General features: G+C 34.0%; 1 protein-coding gene across 1 annotated transcript in view; it reads left to right on the top strand.

The window, feature by feature from the left end:
* The window catches only part of TECRL (trans-2,3-enoyl-CoA reductase like), a 107,641-nt gene extending 87,776 nt beyond the window's left edge, over positions 1-19,865 (top strand). The window contains exons 9-12 of the mRNA XM_021702422.1: positions 10,043-10,100; positions 18,008-18,093; positions 18,825-18,870; positions 19,738-19,865. Coding sequence (XP_021558097.1) covers positions 10,043-10,100; positions 18,008-18,093; positions 18,825-18,870; positions 19,738-19,865 — 318 coding nt within the window. The remainder of the gene's footprint in view (positions 1-10,042; positions 10,101-18,007; positions 18,094-18,824; positions 18,871-19,737) is intronic.
* The last annotated feature ends 465 nt before the right edge of the window (positions 19,866-20,330 follow it).

Raw genomic sequence — 20,330 nt, forward strand, 5'->3', positions numbered from 1 at the left:
GGTATAGCTATGAATCCATGGCTCTAGTATAAAAGAAAACTTTCAAGAAAAGTTATAGTTTTGGGCGCCTGGGTGGCTCAGTTGGTTAGGCGACTGCCTTCGGCTCAGGTCATGATCCTGGAGTCCCTGGATCGAGTCCCGCATCGGGCTCCCTGCTCGGCGGGGAGTCTGCTTCTCCCTCTGCCCCTCCCCCCTCTCATGTACTCGCTCTCTCTCATTCTCTCTCTCTCTCAAATAAATAAATAAAATCTTTAAAAAAAAAAAAAAAAAAAAGAAAAGTTATAGTTTTTTTATTTTTTTTAAGATTTATTTATTTGAGGTGGGGGAGCAGAGGGAGAGGAAGAGAAAGTTTTAAGCCAACTCTGCCCTGAGCACAGAGCCTGATGTGGGGCTCGATCTTATGATCCTGAGATCAGGACCTGAGCTGAAACCAAGAGTCAGATGCTTAACTGACTGTGGCACCCACGTCCTCCAAGAAAAGTTATTACTTTTTAAAACACTTGTCTTAGCAGTTATAATATTTTTTAAGTGAAAAAAGAGGCATAAGTGAAAACAAGCAAAATTCTAAAGGTTTGCAATATACATTTTCCCCCAAAGACTTCTAAAGACGTTGCCTCCTAATTAATCTACTAGTGCTTAATATTCACACATGATTTTATTAATCAATGTTTTTTAATACATTTCACATGGGGAAAAAATAAGGAGAATTAGGCAAGTCATAAAACTTTATCAAAGTTTCTGTCTTATAAAGGCCAAGGTGTCAAAATAAACAAGTAGTGATAAATAGCATTGACTAAATCCAATACAGACAATAGGTAAGTGTAATAACTTTAATTCCACATTTCTAAGCACATAACAGATATTGACTGTTCCAATCATAGACTTAAATTAAGATTAAAAGAACAACCTGTGCTTTTAATTACAGATAGTATTGAGTATATGAATAAAACCTTATGGAAAAGTCAAAATTTTGAATGCAATTGTATTCTGTTGCAAATAGATTCAGAAATGAGACAGAAGGGTCACGCGAGTCTCCTAAAATTATAAATTGTGATGACAAATTAAAAAGTCCTGCTAGTCCCAGATTTCTTAATAATGTTTCATGTAGGCAAAACACATTTACTTTTCACAAATAAAATATGATATTAAGAGGTAAGTATTAGGAAACTGATTCTCATACTGGATATAACAACAAATGAGTTGAGTTTGCACATACATCACCTAAATTGAAGATGCCTACCATATCTTTGTGAGCATAACATTCTATATTTCAAGGTTAATTTTTTTTTCGTTCACAATAACTGAATGTCTACGTGTGTGCTTTTCACATTTATCATAAGAAATGTATATGCAAATGGTTCGGAAAGAAAAGCACGTATGTTTAAGTCAAGTGCTTTTAAAATTATTTTATATTATCAGCATATAATATAGTCAATTATTATTATGTAGAGGAAAAAGAGGGGAAATTCATAGGCCAATCTTGTATAATATAAAGTTTAACCAGAAAATGCCTATCTTAATTGAAAGTGTTAATTTCTCTGCTAATGTTTGCAAAACTTCCTGTTCTTCATTTTGTTGGTATATGCACCCTCTTAACATAAGAGAAAAGCATTATCCGTTTAAAGTTGATTTTGCTTCTGCTGCTATGTAGAGCCAGATTATCACCTGGTTAGGAGGTAATACAGCGCAATGTGTGAAATATGGTCTTAGTTAATTCTTAATTACTCATATATGAATCATCCATTTTGTGGACTAACCATTAACAATTATAATTTTCTCTTCTGCTCCCTCCTCTTTTATTTTTAGTCTAAGTTTTCTAATATAATAAGCAAAATCTATTTTAGCAAAACAACACACATTACAATGCATACTTAAAGTATTCCAAAAGGAGGTATAATTCCTTGTGGAAAATCTTTGATTTTGGTGAATTTTGTCATGTAGATACCATATTCTGAGAAGTATTTTATCACCTTCCCCTTTGTGTAAGTTCTTTCTGACTTTCAACATGACTTTGTTCTCTCAAGTATGTTCTGATATCATAAAATCTACAAGTGAAAAAATCAAAGAAGTAGAATCAAATATAGGCAAATTTATAAAGACATCAGTGTATCTTTCACCACAACTTTTAGATCTTTGTTTTTCTGCTAGAAATATTGTAGAGATACACTATAATCCAGTCTCTTCATATTTCTGTGATATCTCTTCATTCTCTGAACCCAAGTCCACCCACAAAGGAATGAAAGCACTACTGCAAAACAAAATATAGTCTATAATTTTTAATATTTTGCTATTTTATAAATAACAATCCTGTTTTCTTTATCCACTCTTCCTCTCAGTTTATTTTTACTCTCCAGAAGTAGTTTATGATTTGTCAATTCTTTGTACATTGAGCACTTCACCAGAAAAGGAATTTTTTCCTTGCATTTCCTTGCATTTCTTCAACAAGGTAGGAATTGAAAGAAATAAATAATAACATATAAGACATGGTTTGCAAAGTACTGAAAATCACTCTTCTACCTGGTTTTGCCCCTGTGTCTTCAGGATCACCATTAGTTATCTACTCATTTAGATTAAGTTTTATTTTTTGTTAAAATGCAAATATTCTTGGAGAAGTAATAAATTACGTTCTTATCAAATAGTCACACCTTCTCTTGTAACATTGAATGGAGAAGGACCTTGGGCAGAGAACAGTAATTTTTGATTAGGGGAGAGGATGCTGGGAACAATATATCACAGCTTTTAACAAGGGTGGAGGAGAGTGGGGCTGTGCTATGGAAACTTCAGTAACGCCAGGAAACTGCTCGAATGTTGGGTATTTGTGGAGGAGATAAATGAGGGAAGAAACGTGTACCAAAGGTAAGTGCTTTCATTCTCAGGCAGCATGCTCAGGTTCGGTTGTCAGAGTTTTTTTTCTGATCTTTTGCCTACTGTTGATAGACACCAGTAAAAAGATGGACAGAACTTTTTATTGAAGACTTAAAACAAAATTTAGCACTCTACATTTTCTCATCATTTGCCAATTTGGTTTCCTCTCAACTCCCCTCAAGTATCTAAGATAAATAATAACATAAGTAGGAATCAACTTTTATACCTAAATTTGGTTGGAGTACTGCTTCTTCAGTAATTTGTTTAGAAGACTAGTTTTAAAATTAATAATGTAAAATTATTTTTAAAGATTTTATTTATTTATTTGCCAGAGAGAGAGCAAGCACAAGCAGTGGGAGCAGCAAGCAGAGGGAGAAGCAGGCTCCCTGCTGTGCAAGGAGCCTGATGCAGGACTCAATTCCAGGAGCCTGGGATCATGACCTGAGCCAAAGGCAGACACTTGACCAACTGAGTCACCCAGGCATCCCTAATAATGTAAAATTAATGCAAATTTATTTTATTATAATTTTTTGTAATTATCATTTATTTTTTGGCTAATACTTACTCCTAAAAATAGTAATACTTTAAATTAAAATCAGCAGCTACTATATAATGATAAAAATTATCATTGCTAAAATATATAGTATGAAAGCTAATATAAAATAACTTCTAAAAAATCATCATAAATGTGTTTTTAACAATAAATTATAATAGTCAGTATTTATGAAGTATCTTTATCTTTAAAATTTTACTGTATGGTGCTATTTTTTAGACTATAATCTTGTACTGTATGTGCACATTCTTGTGTTATATAATATTTCATGAAAACTCTATGGATTAAAAAATAAATAAATCAGGTATCCCTAGAATTGTGGTAATGAGATGGGCTACAGAAATAAAATATACTATTTTTAAACATTAAATCAAATACCTTGAGTTACAATTTGAGTGAAAATATCATCTCTTACAGCAAGTATATCAAGTTTTATACAGTAAAATATTAATTTCATGCAATAAATACATTCATAAAATAACTATTAAAATTTATTTTTCATATCCTGCAATCATATAAATGCAATAGCTGAACTTTTACTTAGAGCCCTACAGTTATTCATTTTTAAAAGTGACATGTATTGGTTAGGGCAAAGACAATACAATAGAACAAATAAATCATAATAAATGGTGCTGTAGGAGCCAGATATATACATACAAAAAAAAAATGAATCTAGACCCAGACTTATACTCTTCACAAAAATTAACAGAATAATCCATGAAGGATATAATTCATAAGCTAGACTTCATTCATCTTAAAAACTTCTGGACTGCAAGGACTGATGTCAAGAGAATGAGAAGAAAAGCATAGACTAGGAAAAATATTTGCAAAAGACACATCTGATAAAAGATCATTATCTGAAATATATAATGGATGCTTAAAATGCAAGAATAAGAAAACAAACAGCTCAATTAAAAAATGGGTAAAAGACCTTAACTGACACCTTACCAAAGAAGATATACAGTTAGCAAATAAGCATATGAAAAGATGCTCCAAATCATATCCTATCAGGGAAATGCCAATTGAAATAAGATAGCACTACAAACAGAATGGCCAAGAACCTAGATCACTGACAACACCAAATGAAGATAAAGATGTAGAACAACAGCAGAAACTCTCATTCATTGCTGTGGGGATGCAAAATGATCTAGTCACTTTGGGAAACAGTTTGGCAGTTTCTTACAAACCTAGATATAATTTTACCATATTATCAATTGTGCTCCTGAGTATTTACCCAAAGGAATTAGAAACTTATGTCTACACAGAACCCTACAAATGGATGTTTACAATAGTTTTATTCATAATTGCCGAAACTTGGAAGCAACTAAGATGTCCCAAAGTAGATGAATGGATAAACTATGATACATCCAGACAATGGAATATTCCTCAGTGCTAAAATGTAATGAGCTATTAAGCCATGAGAAGACATGGGGAAAGCTTAAAGGAATATTGCTCAGTAAAAGAAGTCCTTCTGAAAAAGCTATATACTATATGATTCTAACTAGATGACATTCTGAAAAAAACAAAACTGTAGAAACAGTAACAAGATCAGTGGTTAGCAAAGGTTGGGGAGAGAGGAATGAACAAGAGGAGTACAGAGGATTTTTAGGACAGTGAAAATACTCTGTATGATACCATAATGATAGATATGTGGCATTATACATTTGTCCAAACTCAGAATGTACAACACCAAGAGCGAACTTTAATGTAAACTGTGGACTTTGGGTGATTATAATCTGTCAATGTAGGTTCATCTGTTGTGACAAATGTACCACTCTGTTGGAGGACACAGATAATGGGAGAAGTTATGCATGTTCAGGAGCAGGGGATATATGAAAAACCTCTGGACCTTCCCCTTGATTTTCCTGTAAACTGCTCTAAAAAAAAGTCTTAATGAAAAAAGTATTGGTTAGTATATATATTTTCTGATAAGCTCATAATTAGCATATTGGACATATTTATTCTGGAACACAATGCATGCTATCCTTTTTTTACTGAAATGTATATAAATGGGTTCCTAATTTTAAAAAATAGAGGTTAGGAATTAGAATAAATTTTTATAATGTTATAGTGATATATTATCATGTTATAAAACTTAACTTATGATGCTAAAAGAGTGTAATATTGGCCTATATTATCAAATAGCATGTCTATGGAAGTGTGTTTTATCCTTTAGATAATTATATAGTGATCTAAGATTTTCCTTATTCTTGAAATATTAAGATAAAATAAATAAAACATGACATAATAATTATTATCATTAGAAACAGAGAAAATTAAAATAGCTGAAATTCAAAACAAACCTGATTATCAGTGTTAGAAACATTTTGGCAGATTCAATTTTTTTTAATTATATTAATGAAATAGACATTACATTGCTCAAATTATAAACATATCTGCTGATAATTAATAATAACAATAACATATATAAATCTTAATCTCAGAAAAGAAACAGGATTGCTGGAGTGGTGGGGGGTGAGAGGGATGGGGTAGCTGGGTGATAGACATTGGGGAGGGTATGTGCTATTGTGAGCGCTGTGAATTGTGTAAGACTGTTGAATCACAGACCTGTACCTCTGATACAAATAATACATTATATGTTAAAAAAAAAAAAAGAAGATAGCAGGAAGGGAAAAATGAAGGGGGGAAATTGGAGGGGGAGATGAACCATGAGAGACTACAGACTCTAAGAAACAAACTGAGGGTTCTAGAGGGGAGGGGTATGGGGGATGGGTTAGCCTGGCGTTGGATATTAAAGAGGGCACGTACTGAATGGAGCACTGGGTGTTGTATGCAAACAATGAATCATGGAACACTACATCAAAAACTAATGATGTAATGCATGGTGATTAACATAACATAATAAAAAATATATTTGGGGAGAACAGATATATACAGAAATAATATAGTTTTTTGGTTTTTTTTAGGATTTTATTTATTTATTTGACAGAGAGAGAGACACAAGCAAGAGAGGGAACACAACAAGGGAGAGTGGGAGAGGGAGAAGCAGGCTTCCAGCTGAGCAAGGAGCCCAATGTGGGACTCAATCCCAGGACCCTGGGATCATGACCTGAGCCAAAGGCAGACGCTTAACGACTGAGCTACCAAGGCACCCCGTTCATTTTCATTCCTATAAAAGTACTATTAGATTACAGAATAAAAATTACTCATTTTTACTTTGGAAACCAAAAGAATTTTACTAAGACAAAATGACAAAGCCTACTATTTGATGGCTACAAATTCTGTATTAGGGTGTTTAGATTTTATTATTATTTTTTAAATATTTAATTTATTTATTTAAGAGAGACAGCAGGAGAGAGAGAGCACAAGCAGGAGGGGGGAGGGGTAGGGGGGAGGGAGAAGAAGACTCCCCACTGAACAGGGAGCTGGATCCCACTGAACAGGGAGCTGGATGCCGGACTCAATCCTAGGATCCTGGGATCATAACCTGAGCTGAAGGCAGACATTTAACCGAGCCACCCAGGCGCCCCTAGATTTTATTCTATAGACACAGTGTTTTCACTATTTATATAAGTAGAGTATGTCCACTTGCTGAGGCTTGCAAGAAAGAACATTACAGAAATTATATAAAAGTAGGTCTCTGCAAGTTGGGCTTCTTTTACACATCTGTATGTTTCACTATATAAGATAATTTAACATTTAAGTAATGTAAAAATCCAACCTAATGATAGCAACTTCCTCAAACTTTATTTGTGAAATTGCTGTGTTTACATATAATGTGCCAAAGGAAGATATCTGATTTATTTATTATTATTTTTTAAAGATTTTATTTATTTATTCATGAGAGACAGAGAGAGAGAGAGAGAGGCAGAGGGAGAAGCAGGCTCCCAAGGAGCAGGGAGCCCAATGCAGGACTCGATCCCAGGACCCTGAGATCATGACCTGAGCCGAAGGCAGACGCTTAACCATCTGAGCCACACAGGCGCCCCAGATACATGATTTAGAGAAGAATCAACCCAGGAGAAATATTTAAGTGTTGGAAATACTAGAAAATGTTCCAGTGTTTCACATTTAATGTTCTTCTGATTTTTTTTTCAGTAATAAAACCATATATTGAGTTTTATAGCACTGACTGAATTTTCTAATCTTACTCAGCTCTGACCCAAGAGGAAATTACATCAACCACTTTTATCTAGGTCAATTAACCTATATTGGACACATTCATTCTTGAGAGTATTAAAGCCAGTGCTTAAGGTGAAAGTTGAAAATAGTCACAATTGCTCTTTAAAATCCATTACAGATTCGCTAAGTTAATGATAAACTAAGTATTTTTAAACATATAGATATAGCTGATTTTTTTTCTCTCCACCCCTAGAATGTATATGGATATGCATTTCATCTGTAGATAGCAAGATGGAAAAGTTGGATTATTTACCACTTTTTTAAATCACCTCTCATATTTCTTATTTCAGTATGTTATGTTTTATTTGGCGGCGGGCGGGAAGGGGCACCTAATGATAAATTATGGCATTAGCATACAGCTAGTGGTCTAACTGAAGCTAAATGCTCATTTTTCCATGGCCTATACTTTGGGTAGAGGATTGATGTTTTCGTATCTAGTTGTGTTGTGAAAAGTAGGAAGGAGAAAATATTTTGAAGGTTGAATGAGATTAAAATATTGATAATCATAAAGTGAATATGTTTTACCAGAAGAAAAACCATAATTTCTAAAATATAATTTGTTCACAGAGTTGGTAAGTTAATTTGCTTATTAATAAGTATTTTTATCATATATTCCATTTTGCATTTGGCACTGTGAGTGATGAAAATAAGTGTGACATGCCATTTGACTGAAAGAAGAGCAAAAAAAAGACCGAACAAAGAAAACAAATTATTAATTTAGTAATTATGTGTTTTGTGGTGCTGCCATTGTGAGAGATAGAAATTTAGAGAAGTAAGATTAATCAATGTAGGGTAATTGTCCGGTTTTTAATTGATGACATTGGTAACTAAAATTATCACAATTTTATTGGGTAATTCATATGTCAGACACTTCATTTCATTTAATCATCCTAAAATAACCATCATGAGAAAGAAAGTAATATCAGCATTTAGGTGAAGAAATGGAATTTCAGATGTCTTAATCATGTAATCTCTAAAAAGTGAAAGATGAGGCATTCGAGCACAAGTTCATTCAACAATGGCTCACACTCTTAACCACATTCACCTATAAATAAGTTCAACTATAAAATTATTATCTGAAAATGTAAAATTCAGCTTTTATTCCTAATGATAACTTGAGAAACTAAGGGCCTCTTCTACAATTACAAACTATTATATGTGAAGAAATCCCTACAGAAATTGTTGAAAAGAACAAAATCAGATATATGTTAAGAGATTAATAGGATTAAAGGCACTGAGTTAAAAACATGCTCAATTTAGGGATATATTATAGTGAAAATTTGGATGACTCTAAACAATAATGGTATTGGATAACAATGTTATTAATAACAAAGTATTAAATTTTGAATACATATCTAGTGTTAATCAGATGAAGCATATTTATGACAAAGGAAAGGGTACTAACTTCTGGGGACACATGTTGCAAATTGGGAACATTATTTTTTTTAAAGATTTTATTTATTTATTAGACAGAGAGAGAGATCACGAGCAGGGGGGAGGGGTAGAGGGAGAAGCAGATTCCCCGCTGAGCAGGGAGTCCCATGCTGGACTTGATCCCAGGACCCCAGGATCACGACTTGAGGTGAAGGCAGATGCCCAACTGAATGAGCCACCCAGGCACCTGCAAATTGGGAAAAACATTAACCCTGCCCCTGAAGATGTTAGTAAGACTTGAGCTTCTTAGACGTCATAGTGGTCTATGGACCGGGACGGCTAGTGGAGTGTATATGATCAAGGGGTCAGATGACAGACAATCAGCAAGTGTCTTTGTGGGACAGTACTGCTTCCACTCAATTTTCTAAATTGAGTTGAAACCAGCTGGGCATCACACTACCACCCTTGCAGTAACAGGGTTGCTACTGTGCTAATGAATTTAGAACATGCATACCTATGCCAAATCTATCTTCCACGACCTGACTTGTCTCTTCATGGCATGGAACCTTATCTACTAAACAAGTACAAAGCATATAATCAGCACAACCTGATTTTTGACAAGGGAATTTGTACCTAGTTATCAAAAAGGATCAATAATATCTTCAAAGTATCTAGCTCAATGTGATTCATTATGTTAATTCAATATATATCTACAACAGCTTCTTTCATTATTATGATATAAGCTTCCTTCTCCCTATAATTAGAGTAATAATATATCTCTTGGATCTTTGGAATTAATATATTAAATGGATACTGGCAAATCTATAGAATATGATTTTTAAAAAAAAATTTTAAAGATTTTATCTACTTGAGAGAGAGAGAGAGAAGGAGCAGGGGGAGGGGCAGGGGGAGCAGCAGAGGGAGAGGGAGAAGCAGACTCCCCACTGAGCAGGGAGCCTGACTTGGGGCTCAGTCCCAGGGCCCTGGCATCATGACAAGAGCCGAAGGCAGATGCTGAATGGACCAAGCCACCCAGGTGCCCCTATAGAATATGATTTTTAAAGAGGAACATGTAGATTACACTGAATAGTTTAAAATGTTTTACAGATTTGTGAAGCTGGAAATCATTTCATCAATGTAATCTTGGCTCATCCCAATCATACAGGTTAGTCCCTTTTTCTCTTTATCTTCTCTAAACAATGTTAATTATTATTTTTAAAAGCCTTTATTAAACAATTTTTAAAGCAATAGTTGGAAACATTTAAGAGAATATATCCCAATTCTAGCCCCTGTATGCCTAAGTTTTTAAAATATTTGAACTAAATCGTATTTTCTTCCTTTTTTTAAGATTTTTTATTTATTTATTTGAGAGAGAGAATGAGATAGAGAGAGAGAGCATGAGATGGGGGAGGGTCAGAGGGAGAAACAGACTCCCTGCTGAGCAGGGAGCCCGATGCGGGACTCGATCCCGGGACTCCAGGATCATGACCTGAGCCGAAGGCATTCGCTTAACCAACTGAGCCACCTAGGTGCCCCAACTAAATTGTCTTTTCTAATAATGGTTTCTCTAAAATGAAATGTGCATGCCCCCCACATCAAATGACAATCTCACTTAAATATGTAAAAAATAAACAGATGATTAAGAATTAAGGCAGTATAAAATCCAGTGATAAATGCCAATTTTTTAGCTTAACTCTCAATCTTGATCAAATTTGCATAATAATTGATATAACCTCACTGTATTTCAAGTGACTTAAACTTTTTTTAATAATAGTGATCTTTGACAAATTTAGTAGCTCTGAGATAGCAATGCCTGGGAGGACATTTTGAATTTAGTAGTTAATTAAAAGTATTTCACAAAATTCACAGTGTTTATATAAAGATATTCTTGGTAAATTAATCCTCTCATTCAGGTTTAATTATAGGTATGGATTCATACTGAGTTTTGTATATGACACATAATTTAATTATATTTTAAATGGCAATGGTCAACATTTGGATTTCATATTGTTATCAGTCTAGTTGCAAATATAAAGGTGCATTTGCCTCAAGTGTTTTTTAACATCTACCTGAATGTCTTAACATTTTCTTGCCTTGCACATTTCTGGCAGGTTGGTGAAACACTTTCCAAAATATTTTTTTTCATATAATATATAGAATCACAAAGGAAATTTACTATGTTAGAACATTTATGAATATATAAAACGGCTATAATATATAACATGTTTTATTACATTACATAATACTGTGATAACTAGTCAATTTTTTTGACTATTGACCATATATCCAGAGACAGATAGAAATATATATAGATATCTAAAATAACTACAATATGACTTGAAAATATTTGTACTTTATCTTGCTGAAAAATATTAACAGATTAATGCCAATGCTATTGTGGTTTATTGTCTGCTTTTGCATTAAAGAAGAGCCTACATTTCCTTAAATGGATGGATGCCATTTTTATCTGACCTAAATTCATAGATTTGCTGAGTTCTCTTTGGATGTATTTGAAGCCCAATTGAAAACCTTCTGATAGTCTGATTTGTTTTTAGTGTAGAAACACAATACAATCCTGTAAAAATACTAGTATTGCCAAAGTTATGAACATTAGTAATTTAGTCTTAACTGTGACCCTTTAACAGTGTCACCTTGCTCAAGTTTCTTCATCTATTTGGATTGTGGTATCATGATTTGAAAATGAAAATTTTAAATCATCATGTTTCTGAAGTCAAACATGATTTTAGAATTGTTCATGTGAAAAAGACTTTTTTCTTCAGTGTTTACTCCACCCTTTGCCTTGCTTATATATTGCTCTTGAGAAATCAGATGCCAATCTAATCTTCTCTTCTTTGTTAATTGATTTGGTCTGTTTGCCTTGAGACTCAAAAGATTTTTTCTTTACCACTAAGTCTATTAATTTTGTAGGGTATGTTTTAGAGTTCGTAATTTCAGGTCAATTTTCCCAGAAACATGATGTAATCTTCCAATAGGTTGATTCATGTCTTTTTTTTTTTTTTTTTTTAGTTCTAGAAAGTTTTCTCATAGTTTAAAATTTGTTTTGTTGCATTATGGACTTTATCAGGGGGGTAAATTATATATGTTATACCTTTATATGTTAATATTTATCAATTTCTATTTTTAGCTTTTTCTTTGTTTTTGGCTGTTTTTGTTCATCTACTTAATATCCTCTATTCTATTGAACATTCCACTCTTAGGCAAATTGAAATGTCTATATTACTGAGATGACTTTTTTTCCTTTTTCTACAATTTCTTTCTTGAGTATAATCACCTTTCATCTTTTTTTCTTTCTTGTTGGCCATATCTATTTTGAGTTTTGGAATTCTTTTATTTTTTTTTAAGATTTTATTTATTTATTCATGAGAGACAGGGAGAGAGAGAGGCAGAGGGAGAAGCAGGCTCCCAAGGAGCAGGGATCCCGATGCAGCACTCGATCCCAGGACCCTGGGATCATGACCTGAGCCGAAGGCAGACGCTTAACCATCTGAGCCACCCAGGCACCGAGTTTTGGAATTCTTAATAGTTATGTCCTCTTAGTACCTGCAAATGCTTCTGTGTAGGCATGTTCTGTTAAAATTTTTCAATTTTCTTTTTTTTGAGGGGTATTTTTATCAGCATGGAAAAAGGAACTTTCTATTTTATTGACATAAAAAGCTTATATGAATGCCGGTCAACTTATGTTCATTTTTAAGTGTATGGATTGTCCTAAAAAAGAAATAACAAATGTTTTTTACAGATGGGATGCTTGAATAGGAGTCCCTAAAGTGTATTCTGGAAGGGATGGGGGGTTTCTTTATTGTGTCTTTTGATTCTTTAAACACTCCTTTTTTTATACATCCCACAATTCCCAGAACTGTTTCCTTCTTTTCCTTTTCCTCTAAGCCTCCAAGCAATGTCTTCCCCATGAACTGCTCTCCAGTACTACTTTTCTTTTCATGGGAGCAGTGCTTTCTAAGATGAAAACCTTCTGGTCTCACTACTTTCAAATAATTTCATCTCATTTCAGTTCTTCATATCCAGTGTTCTGATCTATCAAGTATCAGACAATTTCTCAGGGTAGACCCACTTTTTTTCATCATGAATTCTAGATTTCTATACATACAGTATAGAATTCTTTTTTTTCTTCATAAACTCCTTTTTAAAATATCAGTTCTTTTGTTGGCTTTGAAAAACTTTCTGTTGCTCCTGAATTTTTATTCCCCATTATGTATTAATTAAACTTTGTGGTAATATCTTTTTCCTAGATGTGCCTTAGCCATAAATTATGTATTGGGGGACCATTTAATATATATTATTTAAACAAGGTGTCACAAAATGTATTCCCCAGGAGACACAATCTGATATAGAATAAGTTTAAAAGAAGGTTATTACAAAGTATGGAAAAGAGGGAAGGAAGGAGACTTTTGCTAAGTGAGAAATTGATGCCATTTCATGGGTGGCCTCAGTCAATTCTATAGGGGTATCTGAAGCTAGAATAATCTTTCTGAGCTCTCTTATGTTGGAATGACTAGAAAAAGAAGGGTAATTTAGGTGTGGATCTCTCTGGGAAATGTGAATGACCAAGGATAAGGCAGCTCTCTTTAGTCAAGGCCATCCTCTCAGCGGGTCTGATAGTTGAAATCTTTCTGCTACCAGCACTTACAAGTTATGGAAGTTATCACACCCACTGGGAATCTTGGCAGTGTATCACTGAAACCATCACAGTCTCTCCCTTTTTTTTTTTTTTTTTTTTCCACGGATCCGCTTTGTACATTTTCTTTTAGTAGCCCTGTCAGGATGCCAATAGGCCTCTCTTTCTGGGGGAAATTTAAAAAAAAGGTGAAAGATTTATACGATCTGAAGAGAAACCAGAGTATGGGAAATTTAAAAAAGACATGCTGGGGCACCTGAGTGGCTCAGTCGTTAAGCGTCTGCCTTCGGCTCAGGTCATGATCCCAGGGTCCTGGGATTGAGCCCCGCATCAGGCTCCCTGCTCCGTGGGAAGCCTGACTCTCCCTCTTTCACTCCCCCTGCTTGTGTTCTCTCTCTCGCTGTGTCTCTCTCTGTCAAATAAATAAAAATAAAAATCTTAAAAAAAATAAAAGAGATATGCTAGTGGGAGAGTACACAGCTTTCACCACTGTACATGGTCTTGGTATGACAACTGATTTGTACTAATTTCCTCCTCCACAAACTGCTAAATTCCTTTTACCCTCAACATGAACATTTAATGTCTCAGGGATTACCTATTGGCATGGCCTAGATCGTCACTTTTTTTTTTTTTTAAGCCGGGGGGGCAGAGGGAGAGGGAGCGAGAGAATCTTAAGCAGGTTTCATGCCCATCATGGAGCCCAACATGGGGTTCGATCTCGTAATCCTGAGATCATGACCTGAGCTGAAATCAAGAGATGCTTACCTTACTGAGCCAGTCACCCAGGTGCCCCTACCTAGATCCTCATCTAGAGGATAAAATTTTCATGGATACTTGTTTTGGTGTTGCAGGGTCTTCTTTTCTGAGTCTCAGGTTGTTCTTCTACCAATGAGTTTAGTGTCTTACAACTGGTTAAAGTCCAAAAAGTGGGAAAGGAATTTTATATTAAGTTAGCTGCTCCAAATCTCTGGACTATTCATCTCTTATTTTAACTAAATTCAAAAATAGTACTGTTGGGTAAACATTAGCTAGCCTCTAGGAACATTGCGTTATTATAACTAGCCACAACGCTTTGTGGATCAAGCTTCTTCTGAATTTACTACACATTCTGGTTTATGACAGGTAAGTGCTGCAACTAGAAATGCTTTTAATTTGGGAAAAGGGGAGGGAAGGATCCTTAAATCCCAATCACAACTAGTCCATCCTAGTTTTAAGATGACATCACTTATACTCAGCCTGGAAGAGCAGAGAGACAACACTAATCTTAGTGCTGGTGGTGCCCCTTTCACTAAAACATTCATTGTAGCTTTGGAAAAGTTCTATGGAACATAGGAAAGAACATGGGAATATAGAACATGAGAAAAAAATTTCTCCCACGGAAAAGGGTCTTCCTTTTACAGCCTTATATAGACTAATTTAGGATCCCCACTTTTCCAAGCCATTTGATATATTTTGTCCCCTGCTTGCCATGGAATTTTAACATCTCTTCCTCACTTACTATGTGCCATTACTTTGTTCATGCTTCCAGACGCATGTTAGCGTGTTTGTACCATTTTAGCAGAACATTATTTCCTATGTCCCAGAAGACTGTGCCAACATCATAAACCTGTTGTCCAATTTTATATTTTGCCTTTCTTATCAAGTACCCTCAGAATCCAATCACATGTACATACATTCTTCCATAATTAGCTAGTTCATGGGAGCTGAGTTCTGTAGGTCCGTTGGGGCATAATTCTTTTTTTTTTTTCCCTTATCAGTCCAGAACAAACTCTGGTAGGTTATATTGTACTATAACCCTAGCCTATAGCATAGGAGTTAAGAAAGTACATGGAGAAGATCTTAGAGGGGATTTTCTTTTTCTTTTTTTTTTTTTAAAGATTTTATTTATTTATTTATTTGACAGAGAGAATGAGAGAGAGAGCACATGAGAGGGGGGAGGGTCAGAGGGAGAAGCTGACACCCCGCTGAGCGGGGAGCCCCATGCAGAACTCGATCCCGGGACTCAGGATCGTGACCTGAGCCGAAGGCATTCGCTTAACCAACTGAGCCACCCAGGCGCCCTTAGAGGGGATTTTCTTGCAACAGAGTGGCATATGTATTGCCTTTAAGCAAGGGGGTGTGCTAACTTTTAATAGGGAGGAGTGGGTGACTTCTGTAGGTTCAGGGAGTTCATGGAAATCTATATATTCCAAGATTTTGTGAACAACAACCTGGGCTTAGCAGACCAAGTTTGGATTGGAAGTCTTTTTTCTTTGGAGCCTGACTACTCTTGCAAGTAAGTCCTTGGCCTGGTCCTCAGCTTTCTCTGCCTTTCTCTCATTGCAAGAGATCAGAGCTTCTCTAATGAGGCCCTCTAGCTTTCACAGCTGGATTTTAATTGCCAATTGTTAATTTCAGTTTTTAGCTATTTTTATCAAGAGCGCTGATAGCGATCACCACTTAATTCCATTGGACCAAATAAAGCATTCCTTTCCACCAGTATAGCATGCCAGCACACCATTGGTAAAAGGCTTTACACTTGCATAGCTACTCTTGTACCAGCAGTTATCTGTTCAAGACCTACCATCAGTGATGCAGTACTCCTTGCAGGCTTTTCAGTAGGTCATTCCACTTTAAAATGCCAATCCATTATCTGCTTTGGGGGCCATTCCTGGTGGCAGCTATTGTTGGTTCAGTTTTCTGGGATGCAGATGCTGAAATGGAGTTTAGCATTCAGGAGGTTTCTTAGAGAGTGATTTTATGAATGGGAAAAAAAATAAGTCATGTTTGGGGAGGAAATTTAGAGTCATACAGTTTCAAGGGGAGTTTCAGATGAACCTCAGGGGCATTCTACTGCTAGGATGAATAATCAATGCTATTCTGAGTTGAGTCCTCAATTTACCACATTGATCAAATATTGGATTAAGGCTACACCAAAGAATGAGTGTGACCTTGGGTAAGGTTTCTCCCTTCTGCCAGACAATCTTTATAGAGGGTGCCGAGGGTTGAAAGTTTTCTGCCAGGAGTTATCCCTGAAGCTGTGGAATAAACTCTTATACCTGAGGAAGATTCTGTGTGGTGCTGCGTTGTAATGTAAAAAATCTTCTGACTTTTATTTAATAGAAGCTCTATTATTAATAGTAACTATAGCTTGAGAAAGCATTTCATGGGCTTGTAAGTATTAAATTAGTAACATCTAGACTTACACCTTAAAATTAACAGTAAATACATATATGAGACAGTATCTATATACATATATTTTTCTGGGTCCTAAGACATTTTGGTTATTAAATTTACAAACTAGAAGAAATGTGTATTTGTGGATCCCTGAACATTTCCACCACCACTAGAGACTGAACAGTCATAAACTAGGTTTAACCCAGATTATCTTGTGTGTATCTTCCACCTCTGAAATTCAGTTTCTATAACATGGATAGTAGGTTCCTCAATCACTTAACTTTTGATGAATATATGGACATTACACAAAGGAACTTGCATGTAAGTTATCAAGAGAATCTGTAATATTAAATGGTATGTTTTAATCCTTATGTTGAAATGAGCAGTACATGAAATCTGCACAGTACCTAATATATTTTTTTACTTTGATAGTTTAACGATAGTTACAAGTCTGAAAACAAAATACTGACATTTCATTATGACTTTAGAATTATAACTAAAAGAGATTAGTTGATGTGTTATTTGATTAAACTTGCTATGGAGAATAAACAGTAATTTATAATTCATATTTACTTTTACAAATGTCATTGCTCAAAGTTCAACTTGAAATCTTTATAAATTTGTTATCTAAAATATTTCTTGAAAGAAGTTAAAAGGAAAAAAAATCACAAAAATCAAGCGACAATATGCTAAGTATAATGAAAACTGTAAATCACAATCCTGATTGCTGAGCAGAAATAATTTATGTGGTATTTCTGAATATTAACTATGCTGATATTCACTGTAATCCTCTTATGAGAGATTTTCACACTTTCCTTATATAAATGACATCCTTACAAAATTCCCTTTGGATTTTCACTAATTAAATAGAAAGGGATGTTTGAAGTATTTAATAATCTCAACCAAATCATTGCCTTTAACACTAAAAGAGAAGAGGCATGCAATTGTTAAAGCACATTTACTGATTTCAGTGTACAATTCAGCTGCATCTATTATGCAAAATAACATTTATATATTGAATTTGAAAGAACTGATTATCATCAACATAGCTATAGACATAGAAAATGACAGGTATTCTGTTTGAGTCAAAAGGTCATAACATTTGAAACTGGAATTCTAAGTAATTTGGGAAATAGGTTTCTATAAATATATGATGGCATTTTATGTTGTGTAAGTTATTCTAGGGAATTTAGAATCATATAAGACATATATGATTAAATTTACAATATGTAGCATCATTGATATTTTACTCTTCTTTCTAAAAGGAATTAATGCCTGTTTTCCAAGTCCAAATTGTAACCCCTTCACATGGATGTTTTTCCTGGTTTCATGTCCTAACTACACTTATGAGGTATGCTATTTATGTATGTAAATAATTAAACTTTATTCTGATATACTAAATGCATATGCTTATGTATTTACATATATTAAAGTTTAATATATATGATTATACACAGATTTTATCGGTAGATCTGTATATCAGAGATATAAATTATGATATATTATTTCATTTCAAGTTATAGGCATAGGAAATTGGAACATTTAACCACAATTTTCCCTGCAAAAAAATGAATATTTTCGTATATATTTATTTTTAAAGAAAACTTTACAATCTTCATATAAAATGTCTTGAGATGTTTCAGGATTCCTTTTTTTTTTTAAGATTTTATTTATTTATTTGAGAGAGAGAATGAGATATAGAGAGAGAGCATGAGAGGGGGGAGGGTCAGAGGGAGAAGCAGACTCCCTGCCAAGCAAGGAGCCCGATGTGGGACTCCAGGATCATGACCTGAGCCGAAGGCAGTCGCTTAACCAACTGAGCCACCCAGGCGCCCCTCAGGATTCCTCTTTTTATCATCAAAGTTTTTGGAACATTATCTTTCATTTTGTTTTATGAATATGATGCTTTTTATGGCATTATGACTATCATATTTAACAACAAAATTATTATTTGGGTGACATTTATTTCTACCTATAGTTTTCCCACTGTGTTTTAAGCTTTCACATTACTTATATAATATCACAAATAAAAAATATTAGATTAATCATAGGTATTTATTAATTTATGTTTTAATCTAACAGATTGGATCATGGATTAGTTTCACAATCATGACACAAACACTGCCAGGTAAGACTAGGTTATTTGACATTTAAGTAAGTGCAGCTTTAAGAGAAGTGGTTTCTGAGAACAAGTTTTTATAGTACTAAAGTTTGGCAGCTTTGCAAAAGGATTTTATGCTTCCATTTTTATTTTTATCTTGGATATTTTTAGAAGTATTAAAATATAATGAAACAAAAATCTCTAGGTAATTGTGGCTTAATCCAACCTAGAAAATGTAGCTCAAACATATTTATTAGCAACAAGGATTTGTTAACAGAAGTGGTGGTAATAATGCACTTCACTTGAAACTCTCTCTTATGCATGAACACAGACAGACATGTGTATGTGCTGTGTCCTTCAAGTGTCCGTGATGTCTCTGAAGGGAAGGTTGGGAGCATGAGTGTGTAATCTCAAATGCTGGGCATTTTAACACACATAAGAGAGTTAAATTGAAATGAACTGCATGTATTGGAAAGGGTATGTATTACATCCATTTCATCCATTATTTGTTCCACTGTATAAAATTTTTGAATCATAATTAACGTGGTTTGCTATATGCATGTGTGTGTAGATGTATGTTATATACATACAGAAAACTACTATTGAAAAATTCAGAAAGATAAAAATTCCTTATTTGGAAATACTTTGTGGCAGTGGGATATAAAATAATGTGGATTTATTTTGACCTCTGCTATGTACTTTCTATGTTTATTCAACCATGTGGTAAAAATAGTTGAATATATATTATGCTAGGCAATTAATATGAGTAAAGAAAATTGATACAGAAGTATCACTTGAGAAATATTTTAAGAGCTAAATAGGTTCTTTTTCTAATAGAACTTCCTATATCTATCATAGAAATAAGAAAGGATAATTCTTTTTTTTTTTTTCTAGTTGGGATTTTTACACTTCTGATGAGTATCCAGATGTCTCTGTGGGCACAAAAGAAACATAAGATTTATTTGAAGAAATTCAATTCTTATGTGCATAGAAAATCAGCAATGATTCCATTCATACTGTAGGAAAAAATATATAGAAGAAAAGTATATAAGCTCAATAAATCAGACTTGGGCAATTGTTGACTATAATGCAACAGAATTTCAAAAACTACAGTACTTTTACTGAGTATAAATATTAAATGGTATCATCTAGCTAAATTTAAAGGAATAAACCTGAGACAAAAAGAAGAAACCATAAATATGGGACTAATAAAAAATAGTATCCAATATCTTTTCAAAGGATTGGTCCTTAAACAAGATTTTCTTACTTCATTAAATATTTCATAATACTATTTGCTTAAGATAATGAAAATACCTGAATTCTAAAGTAAAAAAATTGTGACATTTAAGTCCCTTGAATTTTACACATTTTGATAGTAATTTATTATTTTCTTTATTGTTCAACATGTTATTGAGAAGTATATTTCAATTTCTTGTGAAAATTCTACCTATATTAAAAGTGAAACATGTAATTTCTCATGCCATATT

This window comes from Neomonachus schauinslandi, chromosome 2, assembly GCF_002201575.2.
Source record: "Neomonachus schauinslandi chromosome 2, ASM220157v2, whole genome shotgun sequence".
In the NCBI taxonomy this organism is placed as follows: domain Eukaryota; kingdom Metazoa; phylum Chordata; class Mammalia; order Carnivora; family Phocidae; genus Neomonachus; species Neomonachus schauinslandi.